Genomic DNA, 22,343 nt, shown 5'->3' with positions numbered 1-22,343 from the left:
ACCTGCATCACGGTATGTAATTCTGTCTGTCTATTAATCTTTCGACAATGATTTCTTCGCTTCTATGAGAGGGAATGATTTTATATGAAGCCCAGAGCTTGATCATGGAGAGTTGTAAGCATTTTTTTTATCTGGTATGCAGCCAAATTAATTACTCAGTTTAAAGTATGACTGCTGAATGTACAAGGAAATTATTTTTGTAAAGTTTTCTTGGCTTTTATGAAAGGGGATGATTTTATATTTGGCCCAAAGCTTGAAAATATTGAGTTGTAACGATTAAGCAGTTTTTAGATCTGAATTCAGCCACTTTGTGTTTGCTGATAGTTTGAAATGTAACTACTCATTGTACAAGGTAAAAGTTTGTCTTCAAAATTGTCTAAGCTTCTATGAAAGGGAATAATTTCATATTTGGTCCAGAATAGACTCCAGATCTTAACATGTTGAGTGCAATAATTAGATCTTCAGTACAGGAACTTCCTGTAAGAGGGTAGTTTGAAATTTTACTACCAATTGTATTTGTGTATAAGGAAAATTTGTGAACAAAATTTTCTTGGCTTCTCTACAAGACAATCATTTTATATTTGTTAACCTTTTGTAAATTTGTGTAATACTAATGGATATCTTGGATAAACCAGTAGGAAAACTTGAATCACATTTTCCTGAGTGACCATCTGTTCAGTTTATATTGATAAGGTATGCTTGGAAGGATGGGTACGTCAATAAAGGCCTTTGCCAAAACTGCTTCCCTAATATAGTCATGCGCAGTACACATGAAAAGAATTTGAGGTCTGAAGAAAGATAAAATTTGGAAAACAAATATTAAAAATGTATCAATTAATAATTATCAGAATTTAGCACATTTTTTTAGAACGTGGTTGCTTTGTAATCTGGTCTCAGACTCACAAATTCAACATAAAAGCCCTCTTTTTTGTTTGTAAGTTTAGGACTCCGTCCAGTAAATAAGTTTAATCCTATAATGTTGCACAAAAATTACAATTTCATTTGATTTCAGTTATCAACCTTATGTTTTAGGGACTTTAAAAATCTGTTAATAAACATATATAGTTACCTTGTTTTCATTGTTGAATTTATGTTATTTGTTATATTGTTAATATTGAAATTATTAAATACTCAATCAGTAAGAGATTGTTTTTTTTATTATGTTTATCTGGCCTAGAAACCAAAGAATAGATCAGGGAGTGTTAGTTCTGTCTGTAGTAATGAACATTGTTGAAACAAATGCATGAAGTCATCACCAAGTCTCCCGGGTGCAGTAGATATAAACAAATAAGAAGATGTGGTATGATTACGAATGAAACCGATTCAGCTATAAAGGCTCACAATATGATCTGCACTGAATGACATTGGAATTGACTACTGACAGTCTGCTCCATATTGCCTCAAAAACATTTTAAAAAAACAGTTGAATACAATGGCTCAGCAAAATTTCAAGATAAATGATATGACAGAAAAAAAAAGACTCGTCATTCCCAGAGAGGAGTTCACACGGCCTTAAAAGTACCCAAGCCTTCAGACTATAAAGACCAGCTTTTAATGATTTCAACAGGATTCTGTATGAGATATCTGTTTTTATAGTTGAACCCTCACAAGTTTATATATATACGTCTACTAAAAGTAGGGGATTATAGTGTAAAGATCTCTGTGTCCGACAGTCCATTGGTACAAAGTCTGGTTGAACTGCAGGTAGAAGTTATTTTATTTTACCATAAAGGATTGTGCTATGATATCATTATGAAAACTTTATATAAACCTATAGGCATCAGAGTATAAATAATATCATTTTGGTATTTAACCCTTCTAATCAACTTCACGGTTCATTGATTATGTAAAAAAGGTATTGCATTACATTTTATTTTTTTAGATATTCAATTTGTGTTTTGAGATGTTCCCCATTAAGATTTTTAACCAATATTTCCATTTGCAAGTCTTAACTAGGAATCTACTTTATTCAAATAAAGTGCAATTCAATTCCTATTGATATTTTCTATTTGTAAAATAAATAAAAAAAAGTTTTGAGACTCTCCCTTCAAAAATGTCAAACCCAATAAACCAAGTTTTTTTTATTTCTTTCAACTCAAATGCATTCTTTTATGTATGTATTATAAGTTTGTTTTATTTACATTTACATATTTCTTTTCAATTATTTTTGATTATTAGATTTTTGCTTGTGAAGATATGATAATAAATGACTTGAAATTTTGCACCCCCCCCCCTTCCACCCCCCTCCTTGTGAAATTTTACCTTTTAAGTATGTTTTTTTAATTAATAATTACAGTTTTGTTGATCCAGGATAACAAAGAGACAACTTATTACATTTTTAAAAATTAATTTTGGATATTTTGAGTGATATCTTGATTTTCTTTTAAAAAAATGGTAAAATGTAGGTTTTGAGAGCCCCCCCTATAAAAATTTTCCCCCGCAACACCTGGTTTTCTGACTTTGAATGGAAAGAGTGATGTTTGATGCATGTCATATGTGAAAAACAAAATTAGTTATTGAACAGTTTTTTTTTAAATTCACTTTTAGTTCATTTCAGGGCAATTTTTACTATATATCCATTATAATATTAGCCCTATTTTAGCATGTCCCTCCCGTTACTACAATAAAGGTAAGGTATATATTTTTTTAGCTTAATCCATTCATTATACATATATAGGAATTGAGGAAAAAATTCAGACATAGTTATTGGTCAGATTTTTCATAATTCTTTTAGATTGGGCCTCGTTAAGCATTTGAGACAGAAAACCAGCAACACATTTTCATCAGTATAAATAAAGGGCAGACTCAGATTTAATGGATTTTGTGATTGAATAATGGGAATATCATATGTACATGCATGTGCTCTCAAGATCTTTATTTTTTTCAACACTAACAAGGTTACTCTTTTCAGAATAAAGTGCTTTAAATAAAAATCATTGTACAACAGCTTTTCTATCCTTAATTTTGCAGTTATTTATAACTTATCTTTTCTGTTACATTATTTAAATTCTATTTTGATATTCAGGAAATATTAGATATCAGGGCACAGTTGTATGCTGAGGCACCACAGAAGGACATCCATAATTTTGTTGGTACATTCCGTAGGGTAGGTAACCCATGAATTTTTAAAACATTAGTGTATTGAAAGTCTGACAGTTTAAACATATGTTAAAAAAATTACCAAAGTTTATAGATCTTGCAGAAGCAAATGTTTTTTTAAAACCTAATAGAATAAACATAACTACTCAAAACAATATGTCCTAAGATAAATGCAGAAAATTCTTGAAATGTCCTTTTCAATAAGGTATTTATGCCATCTGTACATATTGAATCTTTTTGGCCAATTAGATACAGAAACAGTAGAAAATTAGTTGAAAAATCTTTTCCAATAAAAGCTACATATTTCTGTTAAAAACCATGAATGTCAATGAAAATCAGCATTGCATTTATTATATATCTTAATATCTAGTCCAGCTTTATTCTGCTGTTATGTATGTAGAATTTCAGATATGATCTGTTTTGAAGAAAGAAAATGGCATATAGTAATGTAGCAATATAAAAATAAGAAATGTATTATGACTGCCAATGAGACAAAGATCCACCAGTGATGTGATGTAAGAAACTATTGATCAAGGTACAGCCATCAACAATGAGCAAAACTAAAATATTATCGAAAGTGCTGAAAAGCCCAGACATGATAAAATGAAAAAAAAATACAAATGAAAAAACCTACAGCCTGATTTCTGATAAAAACAGATACATATGAAAGACAGGTACCAATGACAACCATTGAATTTCAGGCTTATGACCTAAGATATAATATTGTTTCTTGTTAAGTTGGAATGCAATACCAAAAAAATGTGTGGTTACTTTTGATGCATTTCAAAAGACTTGTATGAAGAACAATATGAATGGTCTAATTCAGCTTTTTAATTCTAAAAGAAAATTGTTATGTGTTCATTATGTTTTTACTTTTCTAACAAAGTAATCAAATAATTATTTTTTATTCATATTTTTTAGACTGATGATGAAGTTTATGAGGATTCATTGACAGTAGATAATACACTGTGGTCAAATACAGTTGTAGCCTCAGGGATAGCATTGGGTGTGGTCATATATACTGGTTCTGAGACCAGGAGTGTTATGAATACATCACAACCTAAAAGTAAAGTAAGCAAATTTAATACAGTCTCTTGAGAAAAGAGGAACAAGAATTGATTTGGATTTTTCTTTAAGAAATCATTCATTAATTTTTTCAAAAGTCAGGAATGTATAACACTTGTTGTTTTTATTTCACTTGGGAGGTATTTCCATTTTTAAGTCTATCCAAATGCTGCCTCAGCAACACTTTTGCAACAAGTGACATAAGTTAAAGTTGGTTAATAAATTTAGAATGATCATTACTAGGGTTTCCCCTGGGTCAATTATTTTTTTCGCCACCTCTTTTGCCAAAACAATATATTTTTCGCCACTTAATTATTTTTTTCGCCAAGTTACACAAATATATTTTTCTTTTCAAAATTTTCCTTTTTTCCAGTCCCCCCCCCTAAATAAGAAGTGTTTTTTTTTACAACAAAACGAAGCATCTTATCACTTGGAATTGATCCTTCATGTAAAGTGTATTTATTACATTGAAGGGTTACTCTCATGCCAACCTTTTGAATAGATTTTTTCATAGCGACAGTTTTCTTTTCTAGACCATCGTAAATAAGTATAACTATATGCTTGAAACACTTGTGTCACTGAAACGACTTTGAAGTACCAACTCAAATCAATGATATATATGAAAGTTAAATGATAAAGTTTTAAATCCGTGACCTTTCTTGCTTTTGTACATTTTTCGTCATAACAAAAAATTTCTTTTCTGAACTATCACTAAAACAAGGAGAGGAAGCGAAAAAACTTTGCTTCAAACACATGCGTTTCAAAGTGGTTAATTATAAATCCCTTTGTGACATGTGACAGAAGCCATTTAACCATATCATTTTGTCATATCATACAATCAACACCTTTATTAATTAGTCCTTTGATGTCGATAGCTATTAATGCAATCAGCTGATTATTGATTTTCTGTCAAAATCTTAACGAGTTCAAGGTGAATTCCAAGTATTGTCTGACCCGTAAAGTCAGAGAAACCCCAAAAAAGTAAATAAACCAGATGGCTGAAAATAAATCGTTATATATATTTCTTTCGCCAAATTCTTTCGCCAATGACAAATTTTAATAGCCACAATTATTTTTTTTTAACGCAAATTGCGAAATAAGTGCATTAAGAAAGTGACAACCCTGTATTTAGTGTTTTGTTTCAGCAGTATTCAGGTAGACCAATATTAAATTTGTCAGATTTGACCCTACTTTTTATTGCTTTGTGAAATAAAATACAATATTGACAAAAGATAAAAAAAAATTGCTAGAAACTTGATGTTGGAATCTTATGTGTACATTTTTTATATCATTTTTGAGAATTAAGACTGTATTTAAGAGTGTGATTATTCCCATAAATTGAAAAATAAAACATATCATTAAAATATTAGATTTGAATATTTGCTTCTAGAAACCAACAGAATGACATGATAAATTTGAAGTTCATATATGCTTTTTATTTCTATTTTGCAGGTTGGTTTACTAGACGAAGAAGTCAACACTTTAACAAAGTTTTTATTTTTTGCTGTCTTAGTTTTATCCTTTGTGATGATGATACTGAAGGTTTGTAATCCTGATTGTTAGTAACATGAATATTGTAACTCTAACACTTATCTTGCCAGTATTACTGTTCTCCTATACACGATGGTCTGGATAGTGTTTACAGAATAGAGAAAAATATAGGTTAAAACACAGAATAAAGGAAAGAAATAAAAGAATAGAGAAAATAGACGAACAGGATATTAATTAGAAGCCATTGATCAATCAATGAAAATCAGAAGAACATTTTCTTTTAGTTTTTAGTTTAGTTTAAACATATTTATTTATAGTGGATTGGGAAACAAGTTTTGTAACTTATATTAATCGCTTTCCACTTTGCAGGTGCGAGTGCTGCCTTGTAGCGGCATTAGCCTACTCTTTTATATTGTACATTTTTTAAATTCAATAAATCTTTTTTGCATGTGATATATAATATAATAAAATATGATGAATTTAATTTCAGGGTTTTGCTGGGCCATGGTACAGATATTTATTCAGATTTGTGCTGTTGTTTTCATATATTATACCTATCAGGTAAGGTTACCTTTAATTATGAGAAATTATCAGAGTGTTAATATGAGAATCTAAACATGGGCATTCCTTCAACCATATTCATATGTAATTTATTTCAGAACTCTCAATTTCTTTATCACACTTGTGTCAACACTTGTAAATTCTTGAGAAAAAAATGACAAATTTCAATTAAATATTCTAAACTGTTTTTTATTCAACTTAAAAATTATATTGTTTTTATACTTTAAAATTTAGAAGTGAAAGTTCATTCATTTCTAAATTGATATAAACTTAATTGAGATTTGAAATCTGTAATCACCACTTCTTTGCAATGATTTAGATGATAGAAGTCAGGGTAGAAAAAAAATTTGTCAGTAGTGTTTTTTGTTTCCAATATTTTAAAACATTTGATGATTTTCATTTTGCAGTTTAAGAGTAAATTTAGATATGGGAAAGGCTGCTTATTCCTGGTTTATCATGAGAGACAAAATTATAAATGAAACTATAGTTAGAAGTACTACTATCTGTGAGGAGCTCGGTAGAATTAGTTATTTATTATCAGACAAGACAGGGACACTGACGCAGAATGAAATGGTAAATTTATACATTCAAATGATTTCATCATTTGTTGACATTGACACTAGAAGTGTAAACTAAACATAATTATGGAAAAAATAGTTGGTTCTAGTTTCTGGCTAGGTATTAAGTTACTGGGGATTCTTAGTAAATTAAGGAAATATTTAGATTTTATAGATATTTGATTTTGTTGTTGAACCAATGTATGAAGAATAAATATATAGACAGCTTTCCAGTTTTTATTCCTTTATTCTGTTTTCAGCTATCTTAGCTATTAAAATTATAGCCAGAAAAAGATTAAATTTCATGTTCAATTCTGTTTTAAAAATTTGATAAATATTATAATGGAAATTGGTTATGATTTGATTTGGTGTATCGCATCAAAAGTTAAAAAAAAACACCATTTGCATAGAAATAACTAGTGTTTGAAAGTAAAGGGTTAAGGCAGTTTTGGTGCTGGCACTAAATCTTTGAACTATTACAATGTCTAATTCAATTCTATTATGATTTCAGATATTTAAGAAGTTACACTTGGGAACTGTATCTTTTACACCTGAAACTGCTGATGAGGTGAATAGCAATAATGGTATCCATAAAATTAACTGCAGACTTGTAGCTCTTATAGTCATTTCAAATGGTTTTTTTACAACATAACATATGATAAAAAGCTATAAGAGCTACTGTTTTGCAGCTACCACAAACATGATATACAGTAAACTCTCCTATTGAATTTTTGAGAAGGCTAGGACTGTAACAATTATAATTCCAATTAATTTATATTCATTTTGATAAAACAGACTTAAGCGGACTATTTGGTATTGGCTTTGCTCATTGTTGAAGGCTGTACAGTGACCTATAGTTTTAAATTTGTGTGTCGTTTTGGTCTCTTTTGGAGAGTTGTCTCATTGGCAATCATACCACATCTTCTTTTTTTATAAAAGCATTGCATTTGCACATCTAACTTATTAGTTCTTAAACAAGTCATTTGCAGGAATCACTTAATAAAGTAGAGTACGAATATACCAAAGGAATATTCAAACTATATGACAATCTGACAATCTGTTTTCATAGCAGAAAAAATGAAAATTACAAAATGATAAGCAACATTATTAAAAAAAAAACCCGTAGAAAACTAAAGACTAAGCAACACAAACCACACCAAAAACAGACGGTGATAGCTTATATATTCATTTCAGATTACCCAACACCTGAACTTAATGTTTGGACAAAAAGAGGACCCTGGTCAGTCACAACAACCTTTTCTTGGACCATCAATGACACCAACTCGAGGTCCAGTGAGACGGACGGTAGTGACTCGTGTGTATGAAGCTGTCAGGGCTATTGCACTGTGTCACAATGTCACCCCAGTCTTTGAGGATGATGAAGATGTTAACTTTGATGATACAGAGGCTGACAGACAGAGTAGACAGACTGTGGTATACCAGGCCTCTAGTCCTGATGAGGTATGTAGTTCTATAATGGCTTCAATCGTACTTGTGACCACCAGTTGTCATTTGAATTTAAATATCACCTTTTCACATAGTTATAACATACTTGAATCCGAATTTTTCAGCCAGTATTACTTCAATATTTAAAAGATAATATTTTGTTAACAGTGATAGCATTATTAATTTCAAAATATGTTAGGAAATCATATCAAAGGAGCTGAAGTACCTTTTTTGGGTGTTATGGATTGAGTCATTTAGTTCAACTGTGAATTTAGGAATAGGCATTTGAATGATAATATTCAGAAAAGAATTATTTTGTGATGTTGGTACGGCCACATTATTTTTACAACAGGAATTCAGGATTTGGCAGTCATTTTCTCAAAAATTTGTGATAAGACCCCCACCTACCCACCCCTTTCCTTGATAACAACACACACACAAAAAAAACATTGAAAAGACATCTGGGATTGAACTTACTGTCTCCAACAAAGGTCATGTGTCTGAAGAATACTGTCCTCAACATCAAATTCATCAAAGGACAAAAGAAGTCATGTTTCTTTTCTTTTTATGCCCCACCTACGATAGTAGAGGGGCATTATGTTTTCTGGTCTGTGCGTCCTTCCGTCCTTCCGTCTGTGCGTCTGTTCTTCCGTCCATCCCATTTCAGGTTAAAGTTTTTGGTCAAGGTAGTTTTCAATGAAGTTAAAGTCCAATCAACTTGAAACTTAATACACATGTTTCCTTTTGGTTGATCTTTTTACTTTTAAAGGCCAAATTAGATTTACCCAATTTCATGGTCCATTGAACATGGAAAATGATAATGCGAGTGTGGCATCCGTGTACTTTGGACACATTCTTGTTATGAATGATTTCTTATTTATGCTTCTTTCAATTCTATTCATCTTTCTTATAACACTTATTAACTTTTCAAACCTAATCTTTTAAGGTTGCATTGGTGAAATGGACAGAGAGTGTGGACCTGACATTGGTCAAACGAGACTTAAACAGCATGCAGCTACGTACTCCATCGGGTAGTATTGTCAAATTCCAGATTTTACAGGTGTTTCCATTTACATCGGAAACCAAAAGAATGGGAATAATTGTCAAGGTGAATAATTTTGTTAAATTGATAATTTTCAAGGTTGTCAATGTGACTATTTGGTTAAATTTTCTAGGTATTGTGAGTGTGAACTCAAGTTGCCGAAAACTTAAATAAACTAAAAATTTAGTTTTATTTTCTATTTTTCTACTTTTTTTGCTTTTCTTAGACTGTCAATCACAGTAGTTAGGTCCAATCAGTTTTAAAAAGCTAGACATTATAATGAAATGAAACTATTTTATAAAAACAGGAAGAAGATACAGGGGAAATAACTTTCCTGATGAAAGGAGCAGATATGGTCATGACAACCATTGTGCAGTATAATGATTGGTTAGAGGAAGAGGTAAGATAAAAGGGAGATAATTTTGACGAACTAGCAGGCAGCATAAGTTTTTTCCGACCTGCTATAATTAAATAATAATTTGCAGAATAAATGTTTATAGAAGAGGTCTGAAACTAGGGTTATTTATTGGTTGATTCTGTTTATGTCCCTGGCATAAACATTAAGTTAGTTTTATCTAGTCAATACAGATGACTAAGAATCAAAATACCCAATTCATATCTATTCTGTTAAATTATTCTAGGTCTTAGGTAAACCAAAATTTATCTTTCTGTAAATACAGGAATTAGAATATTAAAATTATCATTTTTATAAGCATATTTTTATGGCCCATTTATGGGCATTATGTTTTCTGGTCTCTGTGTCCATTCGTTGGTTGGTCCGTTCGTTCTTTAGTCTGTCTGTCCTGTTTCAGGTAAAAGTTATTGGTCAAGGTAGTTTTTGATGAAGTTGGAGTCCAATCAACTTGAAACTTAGTAGATATGTTCCCTATGATATGATCTTTCTAATTTTAATGCCAAATTAGAGGGTTTTTTATCCTATTTTCACATTCCACTACACATAGAAAATGATAGTGTGCATGGGACATCCGTGTAGTATGGACACATTCTTGTTGTGTCATACTGTAAAGTGGGTAACTTTATTAGTGTAAAATATAATAAAATATGATAAAATGAAATATATAAGATCTAATTTAGTTGTTATTTTTAAGGCCATTTTCATTTAGATCTTTTATAAGGAAGTTCTAAAAAAGAGTAAACAAATTATGTACATCAAACAAATTAAAATTGATAATATAAAAGAAAGAACAGAAACTCATTTTGTAAGGTGTCTTGCATTTATCACAATATTTACTGCAGTCTTTCTCTTGACAACTCACATAATTTTGATTTATGTATATTTTCTAAACTTTTCTTTTTTATAGTGTGGAAATCTTGCTAGAGAAGGACTGAGAACATTGGTAGTTGCCAAAAAAGTTTTAACAGAAGAACAGTATCAAGAGTTCGAGGTAATTGGTTAATATTGATTTTAAATTTATTATTGATTTTCCTGTTACAACCTTAAATAGCAAATGCTGGTTATACTGTGATAAAGTTAAAAGTATAGCATTAAGTGTGAAGGTCAGCAAAAAAGAACAAAGCTAAAAACTTACCAACAAGTGAGGCAATTAATGAGAGAAAGACGTAACAGATAAGAAAAATATGAATTTTACATGATTTCATAAGTTCTTGTTTGAATAGTCTGTCACTTCTAACTAACACCTGACTTGAAGTCCTGCTTTCTAGCTAATGAGTTACATGAAAAATTGTTCAAAATAAATTTGTGTCTTTTTTCAGATTCGGTATCACCAAGCTAAGATGAGTACACAGGACAGAAATGCTAAAGTCCAGGCTGTTATAGAGAGTCTTGAGCGTGACATGGAGCTGCTATGTCTAACAGGAGTAGAAGATAAGTTACAGGAAGGTGTTAGACCTACATTAGAGTTACTGAGAAATGCAGGCATAAAGGTGAGGCATGAAGAAGGTATTACTGAGAGTGTATTTTTTTTTTTAAATTGGCACAAATGAAAAAATAAAATTACCGAAACTTTCCGTGAATTATAATTCCAATAGTTCATTTAATATTTTCTATTTTGTTTTGTTTGTCAGGTCTGGATGTTGACTGGTGATAAGTTAGAAACAGCCATCTGCATTGCTAAAAGTTCTAAACTGGTATCTAGATTACAAGACATTCATACATTTGGTACTGTTATTGGCAGAACTGATGCTCATTTGGAACTTAATGCTCTCAGACGTAAACAAGATGCAGCTCTAGTGATCACAGGCAACTCACTTCAGGTAAGTGACAGCTTGTACTGGTAGGCTGTTTGGTTTTCTCTGGTTCATTTATTTACCTTTCCCTCCATCATTTGAAGGAGTGAAGTTTTTTTACTGTCTCCAGTTTAACTTTTTTCAGGGGAGGAGATAAATCTATTTTTAACAAACTTTTACTTACATTTGAAATGCTAATTTTTAAGAAACCACTTTAATTAGGATACATGGAAAAAGAGCTTTTACAACATTCAATATGCAAATTATTTTGGTTACACAATGGCTTTTATTGGTTACCTCAATTTATTCATACCACTAAACTTTATGTCATAACATTTTTTATAGGTTTTCCAATCATTTATCTGCTTTGGTAATAAGATATGACCTAATATATTTCCAGGTTTGCTTGAAGTATTATGAGCATGAGTTTGTGGAGTTAGCCTGTCAGTGTCCAAGTGTTGTTGTATGTAGATGTTCTCCCACACAAAAAGCTGATATAGTCAAATTATTACGAAATCATACAGGGAAAAGGACTTGTGCAATAGGTGAGAATTATATGAGGATGGGTTTTTAAGCCCCTACAGCAGCACAAGGAATGTTTAAGTGTTACCATTCTTTGTCTGTACGTTCTAAAAATTAGTTTATGTTCTCTTACTTTGGTTTTTGCCTCAACCGAATGAATTGAAACTTATACACAATTCCAATAACCATAAAACGCATTACAACCAAGTATTAGTAGAGATCAAGGTTGTATCAACTTTATAGAAAACAGAAAAAAACTTCACATGTCTATCAATTCGACGGACCCGCCTGCACTTATTTTTTTCAAAACAGATTTTTTTTATTTTTATTATATTCCCGCTTCCCGCATCCGGAAATGAAATCATGTCCATTTCCCGCACCGTTTTTTTGTAAATGTTATATAAAGATCTCAACATTTGTTTTTTAAAATCACAGTCTAGCCTTTATATAACGATTTTAAACCTATCAGCACCCCACAAGACTGTAAATATCTGCGAGAATATTTGTTTCAGCATGAAACCAATTTATTCCAAGCGGGAGTGCTCCGATAAAAATAGAAATACCAGTACAGAACAAAACGTTGGTTTCTTTCCCCCTAACTTATATTCCCTTTAAATAAATGATCGTTGTTAAAATAAAGTACAAAGAACTTCTGAAGGATTTGCCTTCAACTGCAATTATAATGTATGGTTAGGGTCATACCTGCTGCAGGTTTGTGCACCTGTCATTGTTGATTCACGGACCTGTCGTTCAGCAGTTATCGTTTGTTGATGTGGTTCATTGGTATTTTCCCGTTTGGAAATATAATTTAGATCGTTGGTTTCCCTGTGCGAATTGTGTACAATACTAAGTTGTGGTCCCTTATAGCTTGCTGGTTGGTCTTGATCAAAGCTCTGTGTAAAAGGTCGTACTTTGACCTATGTTTGTTATTATCAGGTTGGGACCAACCCTCCCTCAGACAAGGGCCTTGAAGGGGTCATTTTACCATGTTTACTGTTGTAGAAAAGAAAATAGAAATACTAAGGATTTGTACAGTGCTACTATACAAAACCTTTGACAACTTGGAATTTTTTACTCAAAAAGAGGAGAAATACATTTTATTTTAAACAACTTTTCTAAAGGAGGGATGGGTCCACTTATTTTGAATAATATTCATGATACTAAACTGTTAAAGTAAAAGTGTTAACATGGTTAAAGTCCAGGAATATTACAAAATTCTTGGACATGTTTTGACGATTTAAAACCAAATATTATAGTTCTTTGGGAAAATATAAGCCCTTTTGTACTTGAAGTGTTGTTACCAAAAAAATATATTATAACTTATTTTGAACCCTCATAAAAGGGATATTCATAACATTAAGGAGTTGTTCTGAACATGATTATGACTTGGATGGCAAATTGTCTCATTGTCAGTCACACATACATAGACCAGATTTAATTATTCAATTATTTCTTGTTGAACAGGGAAAAAATACTTCATAAATTAAAGAAATGTCAAGGTACAAGTGACAAATCAAGTTTTAATATATATAGTCAAAACCTACTATTTTATGTTTACAAAAAAAAATTATAATCGCTCGCCTTTACTTTTTAAGCTTCGCCTCAAAAATTTGCAAATTAAATATTTTTTTATTAAAATTTTCAAATCGCTCGCTCGCCCTAATTTTTGGAGTCCAAAAATTCATAGAACAAGAAATTAAATTGTTGTGGCCTAAGGGCTATTCCATTAAAATGTATGTGGGAGAGTTGAAAGGGAAGTTTAAATATTGAATGCGAGTCATGGGTCTTTTTAGTATGCGTCTATTACCATTATGCAAAATTATCTAAAAATGGTTCTTGGTTGTAGGGATATTTTGAAAGCTCCTTCCTACCCTCCCACATACATTTTAATGGAATAGTCCTTACAAGTATCAGTGTAATATGTCAGATTATATTTTATTAAGGTGACGGAGGAAATGATGTTAGTATGATCCAAGCAGCTAATGCTGGTATAGGAATTGTTGGAAAGGTGAGTCATACATATACACTTATATGATACTTTTCATAGATATAAGAAGATGTGGTATGAGTGCCAATGGGACAACTCACACTAAACAGCAAGCTATAAAGTGCCCCAATAAAGACTAGTTACAAACCATTCAAACAGGAACACCAATGGTCCAACCTATATAAAAAATGAAAAAACGAGAAAGACTTATGAACCACCTCAACAAACAACTTATGGAAATCACGTTCCTGACTTAAGACAGGTGCAAACAGATGCAGTGGGTTTAAACGTTTTTTAATAGATACGAACCTTCACCCTTATCTAAGATACGAACCTTCACCCTTATCTAAACAATAGTGATACATTACAACATAGATTGGCACACTATAAATATCAATTGAAATGGTATATATTTATATTTATAGATAATATGAAATACTCACTAGGTGATAAGATTATTTTCTGTGAGGAACCAACTAAGATATTCTTGCCAGAAACTCAATTTTTTTGATTCATAGAACAGACATTGAAAATTTTCCTTTTCCAAATCTAATGGTTTAGGATAATTTAATTGGTTGTACACTATAATGAAAATACTTTTATGTGATAATTGATATCTGTTATCCTTTACAGGAAGGTAAACAAGCCTCCTTGGCAGCTGATTTTTCTATTACCCAGTTTAGTTATATTGGTAGATTGTTATTGGTACATGGTAGAAATAGGTAAGTTTACTAAAAGATTTACAACTGAAAGACAGCTAGCTATCAGAAAACCATCAAGAATATTAGAAAAGATTGGTTTTGAATATTTAAGGAATATAATGAATATGTTGGCTCCAAATAGTTCAGCATTATAGGCACTATAAATGTAAATACAACAGAGTAAAAATCAAAATGTTTCCTTTTAAAGGTGACTAAATATCTGGATTACTATCTTGTCAGCTGTATAGAATTTTTCAAAATTGAGAAATAAAATGATGAATACTGTAAATTCAGAAATTATTGCAAGATTTTTATTAATACGAATAACCTGACAACTTGAGTTAAGCAATAGTAAGAACTTGCATTCTGATTTCAAATACATATATCATTATGTAGCTTTTCCTAATATTACAAAAATCAAAGTAGCATTTGTGTTCTTTCTTAAAAAATCTCAATAATAATTAAATGCATTGAGAAGTTTCTGAATTAACAGTATATTTTGTCACACTGCAACATTGAGCTAACTAACTTACATAAAGGAGTTATTGACTAGCACTTACAACAAACTGCATAATAAAAAAAAGTTGATGATCTCATCGTCTTCCATAAGTGAATTTAGATGTTGTTATCTATTTGTGCCTCAATCTTATAATCTCTATTTTTAAGTGGTGGACCATTTCCCTCTTTTCCGAGTGGATCTCAAATGTTTTATCTATATTTTTCAGTTACAAAAGATCTGCAGCCTTAAGTCAGTTTGTGATACATAGAGGACTGATTATATCTACCATGCAGGCAGTATTTTGTGCTGTATTTTATTTTGCATCTGTAGCCCTGTTTCCTGGTTTCCTGATGGTTGGGTGAGTACTATACAAAAAAGCAGCCCTAAAGTGTGACTGAGGTATAGAAATATGGTGACTTAGGTCTTCCCCTGACCAGTAGTTTAAAAAATGCTCTGCAGGAAAGACAATTACGCAGCCATGTCCTCTCTGAATGGGAATGTTTATTCTAATGCCTTTTAGGGGTTAAGCAACCAATAATCAATCACATAAATAAAAAGCATATCTTCTTCAAGTTTTAGAAGATTGAAATTGTCTCAGACTTCACTGAATAATGAAGATTAAAAACAAATCTTGACATGATACTTATTACACAACACTTTGAGAAATAATGCATTATCTGATATCAACAAATTATTATGACATAAAGGTTTAGTGCAAGGATCCGGAAATTTTTTCACCTAATTTCGGTCATTTTCATACAACTTAAAAGTTGATGCCCCTTTTCAAAAAATGATTGTCAAAATCACATTACTGCATGAGACTCATTATGAGTATGCTCATACTCGATCGTCATATTGTTAGCATCAACAAACTTGTTTCACTGTTGCATCGCATTTGATTCATGATTTGTCCTACCATTTTCCAAAAATCGATCAACAGCAATTAAGGGAAGGCAACAGTTTCAAAAAAAATGATTTTAATGACTCAAAACGATAATATTCTCAGTTATCACTTACGTTTCTTTCGATTTTGAAGTCAAAATTCAAACCGGATGTAAAGCGACAATACTAAAACGAACAATTCCGGACTCATTTCCGGGATTAGTTTTGTTTACCTAAATCACAGGAAATCATCGGCTTTTTAATATTTTACCTTTAATAGGGCAAGAATATTAATTAAAATAGTTGCACTAGCTTTATTTAGGATGAAATTATTTTAAATTTACGATTAATTGTCTAATTTTGTGGAAGAGAATTTCAAGCATGCGTATTACATAGTAAACAAAGCATGTGTGTTAGAAGTAAAAAAAAAAATTTTTCTACGTAAATTTTAAATCATAATTGACAATTGTCTGACCTGTTGGGTAATTAAATAATGAAGCCAGTTGGTATGGAATTTTTATTTCTTTATAATAATAGTTTGGAGCTTGTGATTAATTGCCAGGTGTGAATTAAAAACACAGGTAAAGAGATTAGCAATCATTAGCCAATAGCTCCCCGAGGCATTAATATAGTTATTAGGAGGGCCCTCAGGATTATAACACTTTATTGGAGTGGCAGTTTAATTACAGGAAATCGATAACAAAACAAAAATATGTTCAAAATGGCGATTTTGAAAGTCAATCTCAACAAAATGACCGAAATTATTACTGTTGAAAAATAAAATTTGACCTAAATCCCAATTAAAAGTTAAGGACATTATAGTTTCAGTTTAGGACATGACTGGCAAATATGACCGTTTCCAGACCCTTGGTTTAGTGACATATATTTTACATTAAAATTTTAAAATAATAGATTAAAAGGTTCGGATTTATTAAAGCTATGTGATTTGGAATAAAATACTGTTTGCAATCATTTCAAATTTTTTTATGTGTTAGCTTTCAAAATATCTTTTTAACTTTTATTATCATTTGTTTTTAGATTATCAAATGCCTATATATATTAATGTATCCACTATTTTCATTGGTTTATAGATTTTCTACAGTCTACACCATGTATCCTGTATTTTCATTGGTGCTTGATAAAGATGTAAAAGCAGAAATTGCTATGACTTATCCAGAATTGTATAAAGAATTGACGAAGGTAAGCAGATTACACTTTTGTTATAGGAAACATAGTTTTAAGATTCAAAAATGTTTCGTTGCAGTCAAAGTAATTTCCATTTCAAATTTTTTGGGTTTATATGTAAATGCACAAGAATCTATGGTATGGTTGCCAATAAGAAAAGTATGCACTAAGGAACTAAATAGTGGAAGTGAATATTAAATGGCCACAGTGAAGATCACTCAGTGTGCAAAACATTCAGCCTTTTTTTTAGTAGCATAGAAATAAACTTCAAAATTCTTGATGAGAAATTAGGTGAAAATACATTATCATGGTTTTTGATAGAGAGAAATTAACCCTTAGTATGTCATTGCATTTTTATGCCCCACCTACAATTATGCCCAACCTACAAAAGTAGAGGGGCGTTAGTATTCTGGTCTGTTCCACCGTCCATCTGACCCGCTTCAGGTTAAAGTTTTTGGTCAAGGTAGTTTTTGATGAAGCTGAAATCCGATAACTTGAAACTTTTAGTACACACGTTCCTTATGATATGATATTTCTAATTTTAATGCCAAATTAGATTTTCCCCCCGAATTTAAGGTTAACTGAACATAGAAAATGAAACGAGTTTCTGGTTAAAGTTTTTGGTCAAGGTAGTTTTTGAAGAAGTTGAAGTCCAATCAACTTGAAACTTAGTACATATGTTCCCTATGGTATGATCTTTCTAATTTTAATGCCAAATTAGATTTTTCACACAATTTCATGGTCCATTGAACATTGAACATGGAAATGTAAGTGCAAGTGCATGTACTTTGGACACATTCTTGTTTTAAAAGCTTTTTCATATATTTGTTCACAGAGTCTAACTTTTGATATGAATTCCCGCTTTACCATCATTTTACATTTTTAGAATGTTGAAAGTTTACTGACTCATTGACTTATGTCTTACATCTTTTTTTTCTATTAGAATTATTCCTTGTTATGTTGTAGGGAAGATCCCTGTCATTCAAAACATTTTTCATGTGGGTGCTAATTAGTGTCTATCAAGGTAAGTAGATAAAGTTTAAAATCTCTCATTTTTATATAATAAAAAAAACAACCAAGAGGATGGTAAATCAGTGTTTTTCAACCTAATGCATTCTGGTAATCAATTCGCTCTTTTAAGCTGTGTGGTTGGTTTTTGATAAATCATCATACACAATTGAGGTTCAAGAATTTTATTTTTTTTCGAATCCGAAATAGTACTGTAAAAGAAAATTATGGAAACCAGCCATTCATATTTATCTTTTATTTGATAAAGAAAACGAATGTCACAATTTTTTTATGTCAGAATAATGGTATTTTGACATGTAAAACAAAGAAAGTGATTTTGGTAAAGATATTTTGGTGGACAGTGTTACCTGAAATTCTGGGAAATATGAGGAAAGGACAGATTACTGTAAACAGTAAATCATACCAAAAAGAAGGCTCATATTTGATTTAGAAAAGAGATTTAAGCAAATACATAAATATTTATTGATTCAAACAGACATAGATGCATACTTGGAAGTAAACAAGCAGTACACATGCTGACTGACATATAAATGTATCTTACCAATCAAAAATATTGTAAAAATCGTATTATGCAAATAAAAATATGTTGTCAAAAGAGCAAAAATATATTTTTTAATATTTTTTTATAAAAAAAATAGACTCATACATAATTGAAATGTTTTTCATTAAAGGTGGAATAATTATTTATGGAGCCTTGTGGTTGTTTGAAGATGATTTTGTCCATGTTGTGTCCATAACATTTACCTCCCTTATTTTGACGGAGTTGTTAATGGTCAGTCTGACAATACGAACTTGGCACTATCTGATGTTACTGGCAGAAATATTTAGTTTATGTGTATATATAGCATCACTAGGAGTTCTTACATACTTTGGTAAGTATAATGTTATATATATAAAGAATATTACTTATTGTTATGTTCACTATTAAATAAGAAATCCTTGTGATTAAGTTTTTGCTTCATTTTTAGCTCACCTGGCCCAAAGGGCCAAGTGAGCTTTTCCCATCACTTGGTGTCAGGTGTTCGTCGTCGTCGTCGTCCGTCGTCGTTTACTTTTACAATAATATTCTCCTCTGAAACTACTGGGCCAAACTAAACCAAACTTGGCCACAATCATCATTGGGGTATCTAGTTTAAAAATGTGTCCAGTGACCTGGCCAACCAACCAAGATGGCCGCCATGGCTAAAAATAGAACATAGGGGTAAAATACAATTTTTGGCTTATAACTCAAAAACCAAGCATTTAGAGCAAATCTGACGTGGGGTAAATTTGTTGATCAGGTCAATATCTATCTGCCTAGAAATTTTCAGACAAATCAGACATCCTGTTGTTGGGTTGCTGCCCCTGAATTGGTAATTTTAAGGAAATTTTGCTGTTTTTGGTTATTATCTTGAATATTATTATAGATAGAGATAAACTGTACACAGCAATAATGTTCAGCAAAGTAAGATTTACAAATAAGTCAACATGACTGAAATGGTCAATTGATCCCTTTAGGAGTTATTGCCCTTTATAGTCAATTTTTAACCATTTTTCGTAAATCTTAGTTCTCTTTTTACAAAAATCTTCTCCTCTGAAAATACTGGGCCTTATTAATCCATACTTGGCAACAATCATCTTTGGGGTATCTTGTTTAAAAAAATGTGTCCGGTGACCTTGCCATCAAATCAAGATGGCTGCCACAGCTAATAATAGAACATAGGGGTAAAATGCAGTTTTTGGCTTATAACTCAAAAACCAAAGCATTTAGAGCAAATCTGACAGGGATAAACATATTTATTAGGTCAAGATCTATCTGCCCTGAAATTTTCAGATGAATCGGACAACCTGTTGTTGGGTTGCTGCCCCTGAATTGGTAATTTGAAGGAAATTTTGCCGTTTTTGGTTGTTATCTTGAATATTATTATAGATAAAGATAAACTGTAAACAGCAATAATGTTCAGCAAAGTAAGATTTACAAATAAGTAAACATGACCGAAATGTTCAATTGACCCCCTAAGGAGTTATTGTCCTTTATAGTCAATTTTTAACAATTTTTATAAAATTTGTAAATTTTTATTAACATTTTCCACTGAAACTACTGAGCTCAGTTCATTATAGATAGAGATAATTGTAAGCAGCAAGACTGTTTAGTAAAGTAAGATGTACGAACACATCACCATCACCAAAACACAATTTTGTCATGAATCGATCTGCTTCCTTTGATTAATATTCACATAGACCAAGGTGAGCGACACAGGCTCTTTAAAGCCTCTAGTTATACATAGTGGTTTTAGTGGCCAAGTGGTTTACGTAGTAAAACTATTGTATCGCCAGCCTGAAAACACTGATGTTATGAGTTTAAATCCCATATGCGGCACTCCACTCCAAACTTATTTGCATAGGATTGTCATTTTTCGTATTGAAGGTTGTGTTTCTTTCAGGAAACCTAGGCTTCCTCTACCAATAAAAACTGACCACCAAGAAACAACACTATAGTGCTCAAAGTGGTGTTAAACATCATCAATCAATCACAAATAGATAAATAAAATCTCACCACATTTTAGATTATGTCAATTTTTCCTACAGCTTTTTTAACAACACAACCAGCATATAACCTGAAGAAGCAATTACAGAATTTTAATAACACTTTAATACTACATTTTTAAAGTGTCTGACATGAACCCATAGTCTGATTTCATAGTTTATTCTCTGTTTTTCTTGTGAATGTTTTAAAGAAACAACCAGAAACAACCAGAATGAACTGGGATATATAAAGAAGTCTTTTTTTTTACAAAATGGCCAAAATAATAAAAAAAAAAATTCCCTAAACATGCTAAAGAAGGCTAAAAAGGTCTAATGTTAAGGGTTATAAAAAAGGGCAAAAATTCCAATAATCTAATGATTTGTTTATTTTTATCAAAATTGTTTGGAAAGGAAAATAAATCTTTTTGTTTTACTATGAATAGTTACAGGTTAAACCTATGACAAACTAAAGATTTTAGATCAGTGGTCTGACAACTAATTATTTTACTTCTTTTCCAGATTCACATTTCTTGAAGTCGTGGGATTTCATTTGGAAAGTGCTAGTGATAACGAGTGTGAGCTGTATTCCATTGTACATTCTGAAATTTATTAGAAAGAAGTTCTCACCTCCAGTGTATGCAAAACTGACGTAGAACACATTTATACCATATTTTATATTTATTTTCACAATATTGTTTTAATTTTTTTTAACACTGACTGAAAATTCTCAATCTTTATTCACTCAGAAGGGAAATCCAGACTGGATAACAGCAGGAAGCTGTTTCGAATATTTGATGTTTTTTAAAGTCTTTTTAGTCAACCAGAGTTAATTGTATTAATATTTTGTTCATCAATGAAGGAGATTTGGTGTATTTCAATGTGGCAGCAATTCTATTACAAAAGGGCCTAAAAAAACATTTTTTTGTTGTTTTCAAAAGCTAGCTTGTTACTTGTAATCAACTCTGTTTAAAAAAGTCCTCTTACTCTTAAATTAAAAGTTAATTTAGTAGTGTGATTTTTTGCAATTTTGCTAAGAGTGCCTATTAATAGATTGAATTTAAACTTTTTGGATTCCAGCATCACTGATGAGTGTTTATTTGCAAAATGTGTGTCTGGCATACAAAATTATGAGCCTAATATCTTTGATGAAGATTTTTTTGCAATGTAACTTATTGTTGATGAATAACTCTTAAACTCCTGCCAAAATGGCATAATAATATGTGTATAGAATCATTATTTATTTATGTTAAATTGATTAAACTATACACATGTATTTAGTTTTAGACATTATTTATTTGGTATTGGCAACTATATAATGTACTCGATTTAAATTTTAAAACACAAGTAATATTTCTTGCACAGCTAGGCAAGACTATCTTTAGAACATAATCATCGTGTTGTACATGTATGCATTATTTCTAGTAGCATGTACACTCATTGGAAACAATATCTTGTCATTAGATAAGCATTAAGTTCCTATTAGGTGAAAGTTTTGACATGCAATAAAAAGAATTTATATTTTTGAAAATTGCACCTTATATTATGCAGTATAATAGTGCTGTAC

The 22,343-nt window shown here is 31.1% G+C and overlaps 1 protein-coding gene across 2 annotated transcripts in view; it reads left to right on the top strand.

The window, feature by feature from the left end:
- Nucleotides 1-22,052, top strand: part of LOC139523825 (probable phospholipid-transporting ATPase IIB) — a 42,944-nt gene extending 20,892 nt beyond the window's left edge. For both annotated transcript variants that reach the window (XM_071318150.1, XM_071318151.1), the window contains exons 7-26: nucleotides 3,026-3,106; nucleotides 4,021-4,170; nucleotides 5,617-5,706; nucleotides 6,146-6,216; nucleotides 6,624-6,789; nucleotides 7,285-7,341; nucleotides 7,968-8,234; nucleotides 9,166-9,327; nucleotides 9,569-9,661; nucleotides 10,584-10,667; nucleotides 10,996-11,166; nucleotides 11,308-11,496; nucleotides 11,870-12,014; nucleotides 13,935-13,999; nucleotides 14,612-14,700; nucleotides 15,405-15,536; nucleotides 17,152-17,260; nucleotides 18,212-18,269; nucleotides 18,946-19,146; nucleotides 21,299-22,052. In XM_071318150.1, the coding sequence (XP_071174251.1) occupies nucleotides 3,026-3,106; nucleotides 4,021-4,170; nucleotides 5,617-5,706; nucleotides 6,146-6,216; nucleotides 6,624-6,789; nucleotides 7,285-7,341; nucleotides 7,968-8,234; nucleotides 9,166-9,327; nucleotides 9,569-9,661; nucleotides 10,584-10,667; nucleotides 10,996-11,166; nucleotides 11,308-11,496; nucleotides 11,870-12,014; nucleotides 13,935-13,999; nucleotides 14,612-14,700; nucleotides 15,405-15,536; nucleotides 17,152-17,260; nucleotides 18,212-18,269; nucleotides 18,946-19,146; nucleotides 21,299-21,432 (2,514 nt within the window). In that variant the 3' untranslated portion in view covers nucleotides 21,433-22,052. The remainder of the gene's footprint in view (nucleotides 1-3,025; nucleotides 3,107-4,020; nucleotides 4,171-5,616; nucleotides 5,707-6,145; nucleotides 6,217-6,623; nucleotides 6,790-7,284; nucleotides 7,342-7,967; nucleotides 8,235-9,165; nucleotides 9,328-9,568; nucleotides 9,662-10,583; nucleotides 10,668-10,995; nucleotides 11,167-11,307; nucleotides 11,497-11,869; nucleotides 12,015-13,934; nucleotides 14,000-14,611; nucleotides 14,701-15,404; nucleotides 15,537-17,151; nucleotides 17,261-18,211; nucleotides 18,270-18,945; nucleotides 19,147-21,298) is intronic.
- The last annotated feature ends 291 nt before the right edge of the window (nucleotides 22,053-22,343 follow it).

Source organism: Mytilus edulis, chromosome 5 (genome assembly GCF_963676685.1).
Source record: "Mytilus edulis chromosome 5, xbMytEdul2.2, whole genome shotgun sequence".
Classification (NCBI taxonomy): domain Eukaryota; kingdom Metazoa; phylum Mollusca; class Bivalvia; order Mytilida; family Mytilidae; genus Mytilus; species Mytilus edulis.
Note: the sequence above shows the minus strand (reverse complement) of the source record. Positions and strands in the feature narration are given on the sequence as shown.